The sequence below is a fragment of the Vombatus ursinus genome, unplaced genomic scaffold (genome assembly GCF_900497805.2).
Source record: "Vombatus ursinus unplaced genomic scaffold, bare-nosed wombat genome assembly UNPS02014768.1, whole genome shotgun sequence".
NCBI lineage: Eukaryota > Metazoa > Chordata > Mammalia > Diprotodontia > Vombatidae > Vombatus > Vombatus ursinus.
Window position 1 is genome coordinate 21884929 of NW_020954546.1, and position 17978 is coordinate 21902906.

At 56.4% G+C, this 17978-nt stretch overlaps 1 protein-coding gene across 3 annotated transcripts in view; it reads left to right on the forward strand.

Moving 5' to 3' along the window:
- CLUH (clustered mitochondria homolog) overlaps positions 1-17978 on the forward strand; it is a 34395-nt gene extending 16417 nt beyond the window's left edge. Inside the window, exons 4-26 of one of the 3 annotated variants that reach the window (XM_027861849.1) lie at positions 2778-2921; positions 3198-3325; positions 3623-3777; positions 3963-4088; positions 4594-4741; positions 5024-5116; positions 6231-6925; positions 7319-7527; positions 8325-8429; positions 8621-8721; positions 9479-9631; positions 9723-9785; positions 9965-10209; positions 10898-10982; positions 11203-11356; positions 11471-11610; positions 12139-12219; positions 12578-12703; positions 12786-12907; positions 13661-13754; positions 13849-13983; positions 14063-14136; positions 16218-17978. In XM_027861849.1, coding sequence (XP_027717650.1) covers positions 2778-2921; positions 3198-3325; positions 3623-3777; positions 3963-4088; positions 4594-4741; positions 5024-5116; positions 6231-6925; positions 7319-7527; positions 8325-8429; positions 8621-8721; positions 9479-9631; positions 9723-9785; positions 9965-10209; positions 10898-10982; positions 11203-11356; positions 11471-11610; positions 12139-12219; positions 12578-12703; positions 12786-12907; positions 13661-13754; positions 13849-13983; positions 14063-14136; positions 16218-16416 — 3575 coding nt within the window. In that variant the 3' untranslated portion in view covers positions 16417-17978. The other 2 variants (XM_027861850.1, XM_027861851.1) reach the window with 2 other exon arrangements.

The following is a 17978-nucleotide window of genomic DNA, read 5'->3' on the forward strand; positions in this document are numbered from 1 at the left end:
ACTACGCTTCCTGCCCAGCTTTGCCTCTCCTCCTGTAGAATCTCATCTCCCTGACCTGCAGGCATGCCTGGCCTCCTATTTCAGAATGCTGGAGGATGTCAGTGAAGAGTCAGGAGATGTTTGAGTTTTTTCCCCCACTGTAACTTTCTGCTGCATAACCTGATTGTTGCTCTGAGGTCCTAATCTATGCTTGCTCACTGGCCTCACCAGGAAGGCCAGTCACCGTGCCCCCAGTCCCTACATGTATGATAGATGCCCTAGCCTCTTGCTTCCCTGGGAAGGTAGAGACCACTGGGTGGGAGCTGCCTTCCTCCTCTTTGTCCACCCCTGAGATTCTGGTTTTTTTTGATGTCCTTAGAGTGTTGAAACAAGTTTTTCTGTTCCCTGCGAGGACCATCCTCATGTATCTCCTGCTTCCAGCTGCAGGCTTCCCCCACAGTCCCTCCCCCGTCTTGGACTTCTTCAGCCTTAATTTCTCCATTGGCTCCTTTCTCTCTCTTTACTCCATTACCAGCCCGGCTTCCTCAGAAGGCTTCCCTGAGTCCTTTGGCCCCATGCAGCTGTCTCCATCTCTCCTCCCCTTCATGGCCATGCTTCTTGCACAATTCAGTTTCGGGTCTCTTTCCAGCCTCATTTTGTCTTCCTCCTTTTTGCACACTGCTTTGCAGGCAGATGGGCCTCTAGGCTGGTCCTGGGTCCAACATGCCACCCACTAGTAGGAGAGGAGCTTTCCATTCAGTTTTTGGGGATCCAGCGCTAGGGACGGTGCCTCACCTTTAGTAAACATCGGTGCTGGATTCGAATCTTCAGTCTTGGCCCTCTGGTTTCTGCCTGGCCACCTGAGAGATCCTGTTTTCAGAGGTCACTTGTGATCCCCTCGTCCAGCCCTTGGGTCCTTTGTAGGACTCCTTGGTTTCTCTGGAGTATTTGACACAGTCAGACAATTTCCCCCCTCTCCTTGGCTTTTCTTTTTGTTTTGTTTTGTTTTTTTTTGTTTTAGGTAATTGGGGTTAAGTGACTTGCCCAGAGTCACACAGCTAGTAAGTGTCAAGTGTTTGGTCTGAGGCTGGATTTGAACTCAGGTCCTCCTGACTTCAGGGCTGGTGCTGTATCCACTGCGCCACCTAGCTGCTCCCTTTTCCTTGGCTTTTCTATCCTCATGTCCTGCTCTCTTCTGGCTCCTTTCCATAGAATAACGACTAAAACCCTGGCTTGGTGTCATGGGACTTGGATTCAAATGCTGGCTCTGCCACTTCTACACTTCTACATGTGGTACCTTGTGCAAGGCCTCAGTTTCCTCATCTGTAAAATGAGGGGATTAGACCTGAGGGCATCTGAGATGGGTTTCATGATCATCAGCCCTGAAAGATAGATGTTCCCTCAGGCTCTACCCTCCCCGCCCCCCTTCCCTGAGGAGCCTCATTCCTTCCTATGCTTTCAACCTTTCCACAGACCCCCACCATCCCACCCACTTTCCCAAACAGCCTATTTCCTGCCTTCCCATCACTTTGGCAGTTGAGAAATGCACATGTCTCCAAGAGTGGCTCTTAGGGTTTGGGATGTTATGTTGTTACAGATGAAAGCCGATTTATAAGTAATTTTATTTAATACACATTTTACTCACCCATCATACCCAGCATGATTAGTAATAAAGCCTGCCAATTAAGTGCACTCATCCCCCAGACCCTGGGCTCAGACCCTGGTGGCACCACCTCCCATAGGCAGCGTGTTGCAGCGAGGCCTGGAACATTCAGAGCCCCTCTCTCAGGACGTCCCACGGAAGCATGGTTACAAATGTTCCAAACTCATCCTGTTCTTCCCCCCGGGCCAGTCAGCTCTGTACCTGTCTCAGGCACAGGCCCCTGGCCTCTCTCTCCGCATGGAAGCTGGTGCCAAGCTCCAGCAGCTCTGCCTGCTCGGCCTCTCTGGACCACACCCCTTGTCCTCTCCTCCTGCCCACCATCCCCAGACTGTTCACAGAGCCCCATTCCTCAGAAGTCTTTCAGGGGTGGTGGCCAGAGTGCTAGCCTTGTAATTGGGGGATGGGGGCTCTAATGCCAGCTCAATTGTTTAACCAGCTGTGTGACCTTGGTTGGGCAAGGCCTCAGTTTCCTCATTTATAAAATTGAGAGGTTTGGACTAGCTGACGTCAGAGGCCCTATCTAGCTCCACCTGAAGTGTCTTTGTGGCCAATCCTGGGCTGGGCAGTGGTTTCTCTGTCCTTTTCTGTGCTCCTAGGCCTTTCCTGGCTCCTTTTGGTCTGTGGGGTCCAATTCTGCCTCAGGCCAGTAGTCAGGGCCTCCCTTGAGCAGATTCTGGCCTTCCCCCTGCCCTGGGCAATCCCTTGGGCTGGAAGGATATCCCTTCTCTTCCCTCACCCCACCAGGGAATAATGACCTTTCCTTGGCCTTTGTATAACACTGTTTCTGCTCTTTTATCATACATTACAATACAACAGACATTTAGGAACTGGGCTAAGCATGCTGCCAGAGGAGACAGTGCTGTCTACACTGTCTCTTGCCCAGGGCATGGCTGCACTCTGCACGCAGTGCTTTGGTCAAGTTGAACTGAGGCTTGTGGGAAGGGCCTTGAGCAGGCTCCAGGGTGGGCAGGGCTGGGTGCCTTGTGGCAGCCAGGCCTGCCTGCTCGTCATCACACCATCACCTGTGAAGCGAGGAGGTCAGACCCATGACCCCTGAGGCCTGGCCTCGCTCTGCATTTGTGCTATGATCCTGTGACTTTGGCCTACCTGTGATGTGCCCTCGCTTCTTACCCAGAGCCGTATACGGTACGGGAAGCCCGAATCCACGTGCGCCACATCCGAGACCTTTTGAAAAGCCTGGATCCCTCAGATGCCTTCAACGGGGTAGACTGCAACTCCCTCTCCTTCCTCAGCGTCTTCACAGACGGCGACCTAGGAGGTACCCATCCCCATGGCTCCCCGGGGGTCCTCACCTCACATCCTCCTGGGGCTCCCAGCACTCTTGCCCTTCAGGGGCCCCTGCCTGGGCCTGAGGACTCTGTGTGTGTGTATGTGGGTGGGGGGAGACGACAGAAGAGCTTGGCCTCCTCTGCACGTGGGAGTGGGGGGACATGTCCCGTCCTCATGGCCAAGCCCCGCTTTGTCTCCCGATGAAACCTCCAGAGGCCTCAGATGGGCGGCTCGTCTGACTGGGCTGGCTTTTTTGCCTCTTCAGACAGTGGGAAGAGGAAGAAGAAGGGTGTTGAAATGGAGCCCATTGACTGCACGCCACCTGAGCACATCTTGCCTGGGAGCAGGGAGCGGCCGCTGTGCGCTCTGCAACCCCAGAACCGGGACTGGAAGGTGAGGCTGTCCAGGGCAGCCCCGGCTCCCACTGAGGGAACTCGGGCAGCAGCCTTCCCACTCCCCCACAGCCTGGACTCTTTAAGCTCAGCACTGAATAGGTCTGACTGCAGACTGCCCCTGTGGTGTTTGGGTTTTTACCTTTTTGGTGAGGCAGTGGGGTTAAGTGACTTGCCCAGGGTCACACAGCTAGTAAGTGTCAAGTGTCTGAGCCCTGACTCCAAGGCCGGAGCTCTATCCACTGTGCTACCCAGCTGCCCTGACTGCCCCTGTTCACATACACCCTGGTCCCCACAGCCCCTGCAGTGTCTAAAAGTGCTCACCATGAGCGGTTGGAACCCCCCACCTGGGAACCGCAAGATGCACGGGGATCTCATGTACCTCTTTGTGATCACGGCTGAAGACCGCCACGTTAGCATCACGGCCTCCACGCGGGGCTTTTATCTGAACCAGTGAGTGTTCCCCTTGTCCGCTCGGCACAGCCCAGCTCAGAAGCTCTCCCCGCCCCTCCTCCTCCTCCTCCCCCATTCCCGCCTCATCAGACCCTTAGCTCGGGGCCATCTCGGCATGGTTTCTGGGCCCTGATGACAGGGTTGGGGGCATGACCAGCCTGTGACCCCAGATGTTGCCTCGGCAGGTCCACGGCGTATAACTTCAACCCCAAACCCGCCAGTCCCCGATTCCTGAGCCATTCCTTGGTGGAGCTGCTCAACCAAATTAGTCCAACCTTCAAAAAAAACTTTGCTCTCCTGCAGAAGAAAAGGTAGGGTCCCTGCCTGCTTGGCCCTCCCCTCCCCCAGCTCTTCTCAGCCAGGCCCTAAGCTGGAGGGGCCAGCCCCATCCTCGTCCTCGTCCACAGCTGCTTCCCCTCTTCTCAGACCAGAAGGTGGGGCACAGTGACAGGGTGGACCTGGAGCTCACGTGGGGTACATTGGAGCCCTCCAGGAAGGGTTCTGCCCATCCGAGGCATTAGGGGTTCATTGCCTTGCATTGTGACTGCTGAGCCCGTCTGGACTGAGGGCACTTGAGGGCTTATTTTTACCTTCCTGGGTCTTGCTAGGGCCTGGAGAGGACAGTCTGGGGACAGGCAAGGGGAGAAAAGAGACAGTTTTGGAGAGCGGTCCAGCACAGGGAAGGCCAGAGGGGAGAGGGGTGTTAGGAATAACCTCGCTACGGTTTGCCGAAGGCTGTCCTGACTCATTTTATGTGCTGGAGTTGGAGGAGGCATATGTGGTGCTGAGGATATGCGGTGTGTGCCCCGGATGTAGGGTCCAGCGCCATCCTTTCGAGAGGATCGCAACCCCGTTCCAGGTTTACAGCTGGACAGCCCCCCAGGTGGAGCACGCCATGGACTGTGTGCGGGCTGAGGATGCCTACACATCCCGGCTGGGCTACGAAGAGCACATCCCTGGACAGGTGCCCTGCCAGCCCCCCCTTCCCTCAGCCTCTTAGCTACTTCTCCGAAGACCTTCACTTTCATGCTTGTCCTCTGTGCACCCCCCTCCTATGCAAAGGGAGGGGTGAGGAGGGAGGGACAGGGGGCTCAGGACAGCGACCCCTCACCTTGCCTAGGGGTAAGCACTGATGTCTTGTGAGCCGATGGAGGCGAGGGAAGGGAGCTCCCTAAGCCTGGCCTCGGGGAGCTGCAAGCTGTGTCCGGAGCTCTCTGACCTTCCGTGGGCTGTGGCCTTTCCTCAGACGCGAGACTGGAACGAGGAGCTGCAGACAACAAGGGAGCTTCCCCGCAAGAACCTTCCTGAGCGGCTGCTGAGGGAGCGCGCCATCTTTAAGGTGTGCGGAGGAGGGTTGGGAGTGCTCGTGTTCCTTGGCCTTGGCAGGATCACTAGGGGCTGGTGGGGGGGCTGCTTGCACCCTTGTTGGGTGCTCTGGGGGGCCCTTGGTATTCCTCGGCTCTTTGAATCTCTGATAAACTAGGACCTTATTGGGAAGGTTTGGGGAACAGAGTGTGTCTGACCATCTCCCTCTCCACCCCCTGACTTTCCATCTCACCCACCCCACTCTTCTTTGCTGCTGACTGAGGCCAGCTCATGGTGTGAGAGTTAGAGGAGCCTTTAGCTGTCTAGGTCCATCTTCATCTCAAGTTGTGGAAATTGAGGCACAGACAAGAGGAGGGAGTTGGCCCAGGTCATCTTGGTAGTTGAAGCGTGGCTAGAGCAGGACACCTGGGTACCTCTGACCCCGTCACTCCCATTCTCCAAAAGTTCTGATAGCTCTGCCTGTCTCTTGGAAAAACTACAACCTTCTGACCTTCTGTGTCCCTTCACACCATGGCTCCAGCCTTCCTTTCTGGCGTGATTGTACACAGATATCTTGCGTCCTCTCTACGTTGCCGTTTCCTCCCCATGGCGTTATACTTTCACCTTTGTACCTTCACATGGGCTCTCCCCCTGCGCCTTGAATGTGCTGGGGCCTCGCCTCGGTCACTTGGCACCTGTGGCTGCTGTCTTCGAGGCCTTTTCTGAGGCCTGTCTCTCCGCCTTCCTGCCTGTAGCACTCTGTAGTTACTCACTGACGTTTTGTATATTAATGTTGGGGGCCGTTTCCCCACTAGGATGCAATCTTCTTGGGGATAGAGACCATTTTTATGTTAGCACTGTGCTTGACCACCTCTGGTAGGCTTCTTACCTTGGGGCTGAGGATAGATTTCAGGAAATTTGTGAACTTGGGTGGGGAAAAAATGACCCCTGTATTTCAGCCTAATCAGTTTTCTTTTGCAGTCCCGTGCATTTGGTTTTACGGGTTTAAAAGCATTCCTCTGAGAAGGGATCCGTCCCCTGGGCTTCACCAGGATGATGCCGAGGGGTGGGGTCTGTGACACAAAGAAAGTGAAGACCCCTGAACAAATGCCAGACTGTCTCAGTAAGGGGGTCCCCTTGCCCAATAGGTCCATAGTGACTTCACAGCAGCGGCCACCCGGGGGGCCATGGCGGTCATTGATGGCAATGTCATGGCTATCAACCCCAGCGAGGAGACCAAGATGCAGATGTTCATCTGGAACAACATCTTCTTCAGTCTGGGCTTTGATGTCCGAGACCACTACAAGGACTTCGGTGGGGACGTGGCTGCCTACGTGGCCCCCACCAATGACCTGAACGGGGTGCGTACGTACAACGCGGTTGACGTCGAGGGCCTCTACACCCTGGGCACGGTGGTGGTAGACTACCGAGGGTACCGCGTCACGGCCCAGTCCATCATCCCCGGCATCCTGGAGCGGGAGCAGGAGCAGAGTGTCATCTACGGCTCTATCGACTTTGGCAAGACAGTGGTGTCGCACCCGCGCTACCTGGAGCTCCTGGAGAAGACGAGCCGGCCTCTGAAAATCCAGCGGCACCGAGTGCTCAATGACCGTGAGGAGGAGGTGGAGCTGTGCTCTTCCGTGGAGTGCAAAGGCATCATCGGCAACGACGGCCGGCACTACATCCTGGACCTGCTGCGCACCTTCCCCCCTGACCTCAACTTCTTGCCCGTGGCTGGCGAGGAGCTGCCTGAGGAGTGCCGGCGGGCCGGCTTCCCCAAGCCTCACCGCCACAAGCTCTGCTGTCTGCGCCAGGAGCTGGTGGACGCCTTTGTGGAGCACAGGTGAGTCTGGAGATATTTACATGTTTACCCTCCCCTGGACAGGGCTGATGACCATGGAGGGGGGTAGAAGGGTGGGGGAGTGGGGGGGGGGGGGTTTCTCATCCACTAGATTGGCTTGCAGAGCGCCAGCCCTGCCCTTCCCACTTGTGTCTGTGTCTGCGTGACGTGGCAGACAGTGTGGAGGACCTGGGCTCAGGCCCAGCTGCTCCGCCTGTGGGACCCGAGGCTGCAGCCACTTCCTGGGCTGAGGTGCATGGTCTAGAGGAGGGGGAGGAGGAAAAGGGGGGATCGGTCCTAGAGCTCTGTGTTGGCACTCTCCTCCGTCCCTGGGGCTGAGGCTGGCTGGGGCATGGGAGGCCTTCTGGCCTAAGCCCCAGGGGCCTGCTCCTCTAGGTACCTCCTCTTCATGAAACTGGCAGCCATTCAGCTCATGCAGCAGAAGGCCAAGAGGGTCGAGAGCCCGGGCCCTCTGGAGAACGGTACTTCTGAGGCCGGGGCTTCAGAGACGCCAGAGGCCATGGAGGCTGCAGGGGAGGAAGGGGCCAGTGGCCTAGCCAAGGTGAAGGAGCTCGCAGAGACCATCGCCTCTGACAATGGCCCAGGTAGGGCTGGGCTGGGAGGGAGCTCGACACTGATTAAGCGCCTGCTGTGTGCAGAGGACCGCCCTCAAGGCACCTCCCTTTGCCTATGCTCCTTTCTGCTTTGTGGCGTCAGGTTCATGAGCCTTCAGAATCCTCTTGATTGTCTCTGGCTGGGGCTTTGGGACAGGATCTTGACGTGATCTTCTCTTACATCTAGGGATGTGATTCATCTAGGGGCTAATGAGTTTATGGTCACTGAGTCCATCTCCTAGTTCATTTTACTCAGCCCTTTTGGGTACATCTTTATCACTTTCTAGTGACCCCAACTCCTCCAGAGTCAGAGCTAAGCAAAAGGGATAATCGTGCTGGCTGTGCCCCCTCAGTGTCTCAGCCACCACCTCTGTGAGGGCGTTTTGCTTCACCAACAATAGTCTTCAGGCCATGTCCCAAATCTGGCTGGCTCTCCCGCTCCCCATTGGCTGCTGTTAGAGGGGATGCTGAGTGAAGAGTGGTCATCTGACCTGAATGCAGCACATTGCTGCTGCTGGTGCCGTGGCCCTGATGACCAGGCCGAGGTGGTGGGGCTTGCTGCAGGGACGAGGGTAGAGCCTCTCCGCCACCCCAGCTGGTATTCCCCCAAGGAAAGCCAAGGTTCTTTGTGCACGTTCTGCCCAGAGGAGGGCGGGTGGGCATTTTTGGTGTCACTACCTGTGAGGTTTGGTGTTTGGAGCTGGGAAACCAGGCCTTGCTACCTAGAAGCGGGGCAAGCCTCTGGGCTTCTTCCTCATCTCCCCATGCCCTTCAATTTTCCCCAGCAGTGGACCCCAAGAGCCGGGAGGTGATTCAGAATGCCTGCAAGGCCGTGGGCTCTGTCAGCAGCACCTCCTTTGACATCCGCTTCAACCCTGACATCTTTTCACCAGGTATGGAGGCCCAGGGCAGTGTGTGTGGGTGGGTAGGAGGTGGTGTTTTGGAGAGGGAGCAGTAGCCTGAAGTCAGCCTTTTGTCACCCCTGACCTATTTGAGGGCTGAGTGCTTACCCCACCCCTACTCCGGCCCCAGTCACCTACCATTTACTGCGGATCGCACCCCATTCCTCTTATCCTGCTCATAGGTGTGAGATTCCCAGAGTCCTGCCAGGATGAAGTTCGGGACCAGAAACAGCTGCTGAAAGACGCCGCTGCCTTCTTGCTGTCCTGCCAGATTCCTGGCCTGGTGAGGAGCTGAGAGTCTGCTTGGGGCCCTTGAGGAAGCTGTCTCAGAGCAGGACACCCCCACCCTGTGCTGGGAGGAGAGGTGCACAGCCTCTCTAAAAAGCCATGGACACAGTGAACTTGAGCCAGTTGAGGAAAGGAAATTTTTTTTTAATAGAAAGCTTTGTATTTTCAGACTTTTCCTTTGTAAATCAATCAAAAGCCATTGTGTATAGTAATAGCTCCCATCCGCATTGTGCCTGACAAGTGGGAGGGGGCCTTCCTCGAAGTGGGATCATTGTGGTTTGCCCCGGTTTGGTGGAGGCAGTGTGGCTCAGTGGAGGGATAACTGGATTTGGAGTCAGAGGGCCTGGACCCGGCTTTGAATCTCACCTTTGCTTTTAGCACCTGGGTGACTTGGACAGGCCATGTCTCTGGGCCTCAGTGTCCTCATCTGTCAAAGTAGAGGGCTGGATTGCACGCTGACCCCTCTGGGGGCTGTCTAACCCAGAAAAATGGCCTTTGGGGAAGGAAGCTCGGTGCCATCATTCATCTTGGGGGGCCCTCGAGGAGGGGCAGTGCAGGGTGCTCAGCACTTGCTTCCCGTCTTGCTGGGCTCTTCTCGGGCAGTTTCCAGGAGAGTCAGGATAGGACAGGTGGCTGTTTTGAAATCTGGATTGAAGAAGCACCAGAAAGGAGAAGGGAGGGTGCTTGGGTTGGGTTGCTTTTGGAGTTTACGGGGCCCCGGTGCCATCCTGATGCCTCTGCCGATGCCCCAGGTGAAAGACTGCACAGACCATACGGTGCTGCCCATGGATGGGGCCACGTTGGCAGAAGCCATGCACCAGCGTGGCATCAACATCCGCTATCTAGGCAAGGTGCTGGACTTTGTGCTCAGGAGCCCCGCCCGACCTCAGCTGGACCACATTTATGTGAGTGGCATGGCAAGGGAGGTTGGAGGGGAAGCAAAGGAGAGACACCCTACAGGGAGCTAACAGCTTGTCTCTCCCCAACCCCTTGCAGAAAATTGGCATCAGTGAGCTCATCACACGGTCTGCCAAGCACATCTTCAAGACATACCTTCAGGTAGCCATGGCCCGGGCCTTCCCAGCTTGCCCCAGGCATCTCCCCTGGAGCTGGCCCAGAACAGAACAGGGGGCCTGGGCCTGGGGCTGGGGCTGGGGCTGGGGCTGGGGCTGGGGTGGGGGTGGGCCTTGGGCCTCATGCCCCGGGGCAGGCCCTGACCTCCAGTGTGCTTGACCCAGGGTGTGGAGCTCTCAGGCCTCTCAGCAGCCATCAGCCACTTCCTCAACTGCTTCCTCAGTTCCTTCCCCAACCCTGTTGCCCACCTCCCTGCTGATGAGCTTGTGTCCAAGAAGAAGAACAAGAGGAGGAAAAACCGGCCCCCAGGAGGGGCCGACAACACGGCCTGGGCTGTCGTGACCCCCCAGGAGCTCTGGAAGGACATCTGCCAGGAGGCCAAGAATTATTTTGATTTCAGCCTTGAGTGGTGAGGGAAGGAGGAGGGGGGAGGTACAGAGTGTGGGAGGAGTGGGGGTGGGGGGTGGCTGGGAGCAAGGCAGGTCGAGGGAATCCCAGGGGCTGTAGTTACACAGGCCAGGGACCTAGGCCTGAGGAGAGCTGTTAGTCTGCCCTGCCCTTTTCTGTCAGGGACAGAGGTCTAGGGACATTCATCTGTTTGGCTCATGAGCACAGATGTGTTCTGGGCACCATGGGAGGTGCTGGGAATATGGCTGTGAAAGAGAGACAGACCCCAGTCCGCAGGAGCCAGAGAAGGCAGGGGGATGCCCCGAGCCGAGCCCGTGCAGTGTGGTGTACGAGAGCCCTTCAAGAGACCTGTAAGGTCCAGTCTGGAGCCAGGTTCTGCCCATGTCCAAGGTCCAGGCCGTAGGCGCGTAGGAAGTGGACTGCAGAGCAGCAGATTGATTCCCTCTCCAGGGAGATTGTGCTCCTGCACCAGTAGATAGAAACCAGGAGCCCTGCCTGCCAAGGGGCTCCAGGGGCAGGTGACGTAGCCACTTCTCAGCACCCCCAGAGCAGCAGCATCCAAGGACCGGGGACCAGGATGCCACCCCCACCCCCCTTGTCCGGGACTTGGCCGGAGCAGGGGGCTGGGGAAGAGGCAGCCACGGGACCCCACCGGGGCTCAGAGGCACTTAACCCTTGCTGTTCCCCAGTGAGACCGTTGACCAGGCTGTGGAAACCTTTGGGCTGCAGAAGATAACCCTCCTCCGGGAGATCTCCCTGAAAACTGGAATCCAGGTGGGTGCAGAGACCTCCCCTGCCCCCCTCAGCCCTGCTTCAGACGGGCCACGTGGAGCTTCTGGCCTGGCTGGGGAGCTGTGAGGCCGCAGGGTTTGTGTGGCCTTGGCATGCTTTTCCTCAGGCCTGGCCAGTGGGGTAGAGGTAGTGACTCTGCAGAGCAGAAAGCCCCTTGGGCTCACCCTCTTCTCCTCCAACACCCCCTCGCTGCCCCCTGCAGATCTTACTGAAAGAATACAGCTTCGACAGCAGGCATAAGCCAGCCTTTACCGAGGAGGACGTCCTCAACATCTTCCCCGTGGTTAAGCACGTCAACCCCAAGGCCTCTGATGCCTTCCACTTCTTCCAGAGTGGCCAGGCCAAAGTGCAGCAGGGTAAATGGGGCCAGCCCAGGCCAGACCGCAGTGGGGAGGAGTGACCGGGAAGGGGGAGGGAGCAGGGAGGGAGGGGGTGGAGGCCACCAGGATCACAGGCCTCTTCCCTGCCAGGGTTCTTGAAGGAAGGCTGTGAGCTCATCACGGAGGCCCTGAACCTTTTCAATAACGTGTATGGGGCCATGCACGTAGAGATCTGTGCCTGCCTCCGCCTCCTAGCCAGGCTTCACTACATCATGGGGGACTATGCAGAGGTGGGTGCTTCTCCCTTACTGGCTGAGTCAGGACCTTGGGGCTTTCCTGCCCCAAAGTGGAGGGTGCGGCTTGACTTCATCAGCAAAGACCTTGGCCAAGATGTGGTGCGAGGGGGAAGGAGGTTATGTCCGTCGGGGGGGGGGGTGGCAAGCAGAAGGAGCAGCCTCTGTCCTGCCTGGGTGACCTCAGGCATGTGCCTTCCTCCTCAGTAAAACTGACCAGAGAGAGTGCTGTTCACATGGCTGTGGTATGGCTATGCTGGGGAGGGGGCTGTCTCTTACATGTGGGTGCTGAACAGTCTGACTTTTGCCTGCCGACTAGGACTTGGAAATGGCCAGTCTGAGGTGGGACAAGGCCCGCCCCCCCCCCCCCCCCCCCCCCCCGCGCCGGCCCCCCCCCCCCCCCCCCCCCCCACCCGGCCCAGGAAAGGGCCGGGGGGGGGGGGGCCCCCCCCCCCCCCCCCCCCCCCGCCCCGTGTGTCAGGACCAATGATCTCTCCTTTTCCTTCTCCCTCCAATGCTCCCTAGGCCTTAAGTAACCAGCAGAAGGCAGTGCTGATGAGTGAGCGAGTGCTGGGAATCGAGCACCCCAACACCATCCAGGAATATGTGAGTGACGGTATCCAGAGGCGGCGTCTGCCTTGGGGGGTGGGCAGGAGGAGGAGGTGGGGCCGGGGAGTCTTCTGGCCTCTTCAAACATAGGCCCAAGTCTGTGGTTCCCAGCTTTGGCCAAGGCACCAGACTTCTCTTGACTTGGGAGGGGGCTGTCGGTCAGTTGATGCATTTCTTAGATTTGCGTAGGGAAGGGGCAGACACACGCCTGTGTGTGTAAAAACAGAAACCCAGTATTTTTCATTTAAAGAATGAAGGGGGTTGGGCTGATGGCCTGAGTTGGTGCCCCCACAGGCTGTGAGCTGGGGGTGCACGGATTGGGGGTAGTGCTGACCCTGGTCCTCCGTCTCCCCAGATGCACCTGGCTCTCTACTGCTTCGCCAGCAGCCAGTTGTCCACAGCCTTGAGCCTGCTCTACCGTGCCCGCTACCTTCTGCTCTTGGTCTTTGGGGAGGACCATCCGGAAATGGCTCTGCTGGATGTGAGTGTACAGGGCAGGTGCTGGGGCAGGGGGGCCTGGGAGGCAGCGCCTGGCCCCTGCCTCATGCCTGGCTCCTCCCCAGAACAACATTGGCCTGGTACTGCACGGGGTCATGGAGTATGAGCTGGCACTGCGCTTCCTGGAGAATGCTCTGAGCATCAACGCCAAGTACCACGGGGCCAAGTCCCTCAAGGTGGCCCTCAGGTAGGGAGGGACCCCTCCCCAATTCTCTGCTCCTTTCCTCCCATCTCCTGCCCAGGCAGCACCGTCCCCTCCCCTCAGTCGGCGGTGTCTTCTGAACTCTCAACCTGCTCAGGTCTCTGCCTTTCTTCCTCGGGACTCTGGTCCCTCTTCCACAAGAAGACTCCCAAGGGAAAAACAGTCCACGCTTAGACTGCCCCCCAATAGAATGGATGATCCTTGAGGGCAGAGCCTGTTGGCCATTTGTCCTCGCAGCCCGAGGGCCTCCCATGGTGCCTTGCAGGGGGTCTGAGTTGGTAAATGCATTTCTCCAGTCCAGAGAGAGCACACTTTTGTGTTGCTTGGTCCTTGAGGAGATGAGTGATAGACAACAGCTTATAGGAGGCAGAGTCAGAAGGGTTCTCAGAGCCCTGGCCACCCTGAACGAGACTCCCCGGGATGTGATTGCTGCCATTGGCACTCCAGTTCCACTTGGGGCTGACTGCTGGGATGTGGGAGTCAGGACCTCCTGAGGACAGTCCTGAAGCTAGGGATGCTTCAGTGCAGGGCAGGCCCCAAGAGCCTTTCCCTTAGATTGTGAAATAGCTCCTCCTCCACCTCGTCCCCCATGGAATCCCTGGGCAGAGTGGAGGCGGTGTTACCTACCTCTAGACTGGGCCTGGGCTTTCCCTCATCTGGAAAGGAGACCTCTGTCTCCTGGGACTGCGGGGCAGGAGGTGGAGTCTCCCCCTCCATGGCTCCTGTTTGCCTCCACAGTCACCACCTGGTGGCCCGGGTCTATGAGAGCAAAGCCGAATTCCGATCAGCCCTGCAGCATGAGAAGGAGGGTTACACCATCTATAAGAGCCAGGTGAGGAAGCTGTCATGGCTCCCATGGCTGGCGGTGGGGACGGCAGGCTGGTGACAGGCCGGCGCTCAGGCCCCCTGACACTTTCTCTCTGCAGCTCGGAGAGAACCATGAGAAGACCAGGGAGAGCTCAGACTACCTGAAGTGCCTCACCCAGCAGGCCGTGGCCCTGCAGCGCACCATGAACGAAATCTACCGCAATGGCTCCAGTGCCAACATCGTGCCCCTCAAGGTACCCGGGCCCCACCCTGGCTGGGGCAGTGGGCCTGCCCGAGGTCCCTGGTCTCACGAGTGCCCTTGTCCATCCCTAGGTCACAGCCCCCAGCATGGCCAGTGTCCTGGAGCAGCTTCACATCATTAACGGCATCCTCTTCATTCCGCTCAGGTCAGTTCGAGGTTGAGGGGAGGACTGAGAGTCCCCTCAGGGAGCCTGGGGGTGGGAGAGGGAGAGGGGCCTCTCTGCCCTCTGAAACAGGATATGGAGCTTAGTTTAGTCTTTTCTTGATGACTGTCAGGAGCTTGGAAAGCAAGTCCACTCTGGGCACATGGAGGTGTCGCAGGCTGTTGGCCCTACCCTGAATGCCCCAGATTGCTGGGCTCGGGGCAGACTCCCTGCTGTCAGCCCAACTTCCCATCTGCTCATCATGGCAGGTCTTCAGACAGCACCTGAAAGGAGTGGAGCTCTTCGGGAGTGCGCTAAAAGGTGGCCTCCCAGGTCCCTTCATTTGGGAGATCTTTGAAACTGCTCAGTGCCAGCCTAGAACAGTCTTTCCCATTTGTTGTGGCCCAGGGAACCACATAAACAAACTTTATCATCCAGTTTCAGAGTTGGAAGGAACTTTGCAGTCCAGCTCCTTCCCTGAAGCCAGCTAGCAAGAATCACTTTGCAAGTGGGCTTCTCCTTAGGGATCTACGTTGGGGGGGGCAGCCCATTCCTTTGTATTTTTCAGCCAACAGAAATTTCTCCCCCTTCCATTCCTTTCAGTTGACAGTGAAAGAATAACAAAACTCATTTTGCAAATGTGTAGTCAAGCAGAAAACATTTTCTGCATTGACCCTGCCTAAGAACACATACTTCTCATTCTCTGTGAGGAGGTGGGTAGCTTGTCATGAGCCTTCTGGAACTGGAGTTGGTCATTAGACCCATCAGAGCTCCTTATGGTCTTTGTCCTGTTGTCCTGGTTCTGCTCACTTCACTGCAGCAGTTGATACAAGTCTTCTCAGGTTTCTCTGACCACCCTGCCCCCTCACACACACACATCATTTCTTCCAGCACAGTAGTATCCATCACATTCATAGGCCATGACTTGTCCAGCCATTCCTCAGTTGATGCCTTCCCTAATTGTTGAGTTCTTGTGTGAAATTTTTTCTCCCTGGTATCTTCATTCTGACTTGACAGGAATGTCCAAGGTCCTGGGGATGTTTAGAGGAACCCCCTGGGGGGATGTGAGGGATTGGCTTTCCCTCAGCAGGCCCTAGAGGCCAGGGCAGAACCAAGGAGTGGTAGGCACTGCTGAGCATTCTGTTCTCTCTCCTTTGTGGCCAGGGCCCCGCTGGCCCCAGACACCCATCTTTGTCTTCAGAATATCCCTTCAGCCTCCTCCTGGGGAGCTGGTGTTTGGTATCCGAGGTGTATGTCTCATTAGCTGGAGCCATCAGGAATTTCCCTGCAGTGCCATCTCCCACCCTCCACCCCCCTTTTTTCCCCCCTCCTTGAACATCTCTCCTCTATTAAGCTGCCTTTCCCTTAGAGAATTTAGTCTGGCCATGGGCTTTTCCCATCTAAGTCCACAGATTAAATCTGGCTAAGTTTTACTGTTTTCAGAGCTGGAACGAGGACCATAGGAGTCGTCTTTGTGTTTAACCTTCCCTGGGGTGACTTTGCCTCCTTTTCCTTTCTTCACTAAACTCTAACATGACAAAGTTCCGGCCCTTTTTGTTGGCCGGAAGTAGATTTTATTACAACTGTATGTAAAGTAAGGGAAAATGAGACTTGAGTGTGTCTTCTGACATAAGATGCCCAAGTTTCTGGGAATGTACGTTGTGGCATATTTTGGCTTTTTAAAGTCTCCTTCTGGGTTCTCAGCTGTGTTCTGGATAGGGGGGATCATGAGAGAAGGAGTCTCTGGATAAGTGAAATGAGTGTCCCTGTAAATCACCCCTCAAGCTGTTAGCACAGTGTCTGATGCAAGAAAGTTAAATACCAAGAGGGTAACGAAATTGAGTCTGCATTTCTATGAGGACCTGGGTCTGAGTCTCAGCTCCTCTAGCCAGCTCCATGACCTTGGTTGGCCAAGTTCTTTCCTTTTCCTGGGCCTCTATTAGAACTTTAAATCCTGTGCCTTCGTGAAGCAGAGCATACCATAGCAAGTGTGAGGGAGGTGACAGGGGGCTGGGGTTGGGCAGAAGATCCCCAGTTCCCTCTCTCTGACCAAGCGTGTCCCCCCTACCAACCCTCCTCCCCAGCCAAAAAGATCTGGAGAACCTGAAGGCCGAGGTGGTGCGGAGGCACCAGCTTCAAGAAACGAGCAAGGCCACCGTGCGGGATTCAGATGCTGCTGCTGCCGCTGCCGCCGCTGCCGCCGCTACCGCCGCTGAGTCTCGAGAGGAGGCAGAGTCTAGCCTTTTGCCTGGGGACGATTCCCCCACCTTGAGCTCAGTATGATGTTTCTAGGGGCAGAGAGGGAGAAACTGGACACTCGCCCCCCCAATGATTCACAGAGGGCAGGTATACACCATGCCCTGCTGACTGGGGAAGGGGTCACATCCCCTTACTCCTGAGCACCTTGGCCCCCAACAAAAATGTTCTTGCACTGGTACAATTAATACACAATGCAAAGTCCTTCTCGGAGACCTATAATTGGATGGAGCGTGTGAGCATGTAGCCGCTGGCCAGGGACAGTAGGTGCCAAGAGCAGCCTCTGTTCCCTCCCTTCTCCCCATGTATTATTGATCAGTCCATTTCTCATGTGTACATAGCCCCAGCTTATTTCCCCAAATGGACTCTGTGGAGATGAGATTGTTTCTCAGGTCATTTGTATGCTTGACATAAGGACGCTGCTGCTACTTCTGTTGCCGCTGTCACCACCACTTCCTAAGGGTCTGCCTGCCCTCAGCCTGGGCATCCAGGTTCCAAGCCAAAATGAGGGGACTTTCCTTCTCCACTGTCCTCACATGCCACCCTGGAGGGGATGGAGCATGCCCTGGTGTGTGGCTCGCATCCCCCAGGGCACCTTTGGGTCTGGGAGGGCCAGGGCTAACGTTAGCTTTTCTGCTTTAGGAAAGAGCCATCGCTGCCTCTGCAGCATTGTGTCGTCGTGACCATTGCCACAGGGGGTCCTAGTTCCCGCTTAGTGGGCCTAGTTGGGGGGAGGGGGGTGTTGTCTCTGTGATGTCTCTGCTGGGCCCCTTTGCCCACTGCCGCCCATCTGTCTGTCCGTAGTGCCTCATGTGGTGCTGAGGACTGTCTCTGCGCCCTGGCTCAAATACGCACAGTCCCATTCCTGCCCAACCCCCTCCCAAGCTTCTGAGCTGAGCACCCCCCCTTTCTCCAACTCCAGGTCCTCCTCTGGGACAAAGAGTAGGGGGAACACCAGGGGAGGGGAGGCTTTCAACGTGAATGTATTTTTTCTTCCTCCCCTGTCTCTTTGTCCTAAGCTGTTTGATGAATAGTACGGGGAAGGTGAGATTTACTGGGGGAGGGGAGAACCCCAGGAGGGAACCAGCGTGGAATCATGAGTGGAGAAATCAAACCCCCTCCCCCCCAAAAAAGGAACCTTTTTTAAAAAATTGTGTTATGTTGCTCATCTTGGGAGTCCTTTCTGTCTCTTGCTGATCATGGTCACTACTGAGGATGTTAATGCTGGGACACAGGCGGGGGATGGGGCCTGCTGGAGAGGTTGCCACTGTTTTTCCCAAGTGGGCTGTTTGTTGGCTTACTACAGGGAGCAGGGAAGAATGACCTCTACGCTGGGTGTGTATGTTAAGAGGGTGCGTGGCCTAGGATGTGAAATGCCACCTTCTACCCCTCACTTGAAGCCCTCGGGCCAAGGGTCTTAAGAGGTCCAGTCCATCCAACTGCCTTGTTTCAAAAAGTGTAGAGTGAGTGTGAGCGAGAAAGTGAGTGTGAGCGCGTCCCCACAGGCTGATCAAGAACTTGGTTTTCTTGTTTTTAGACCATCACATCTTCGTTTCACATTGGAATAAAGTGAATTTTTGAAACCTGCT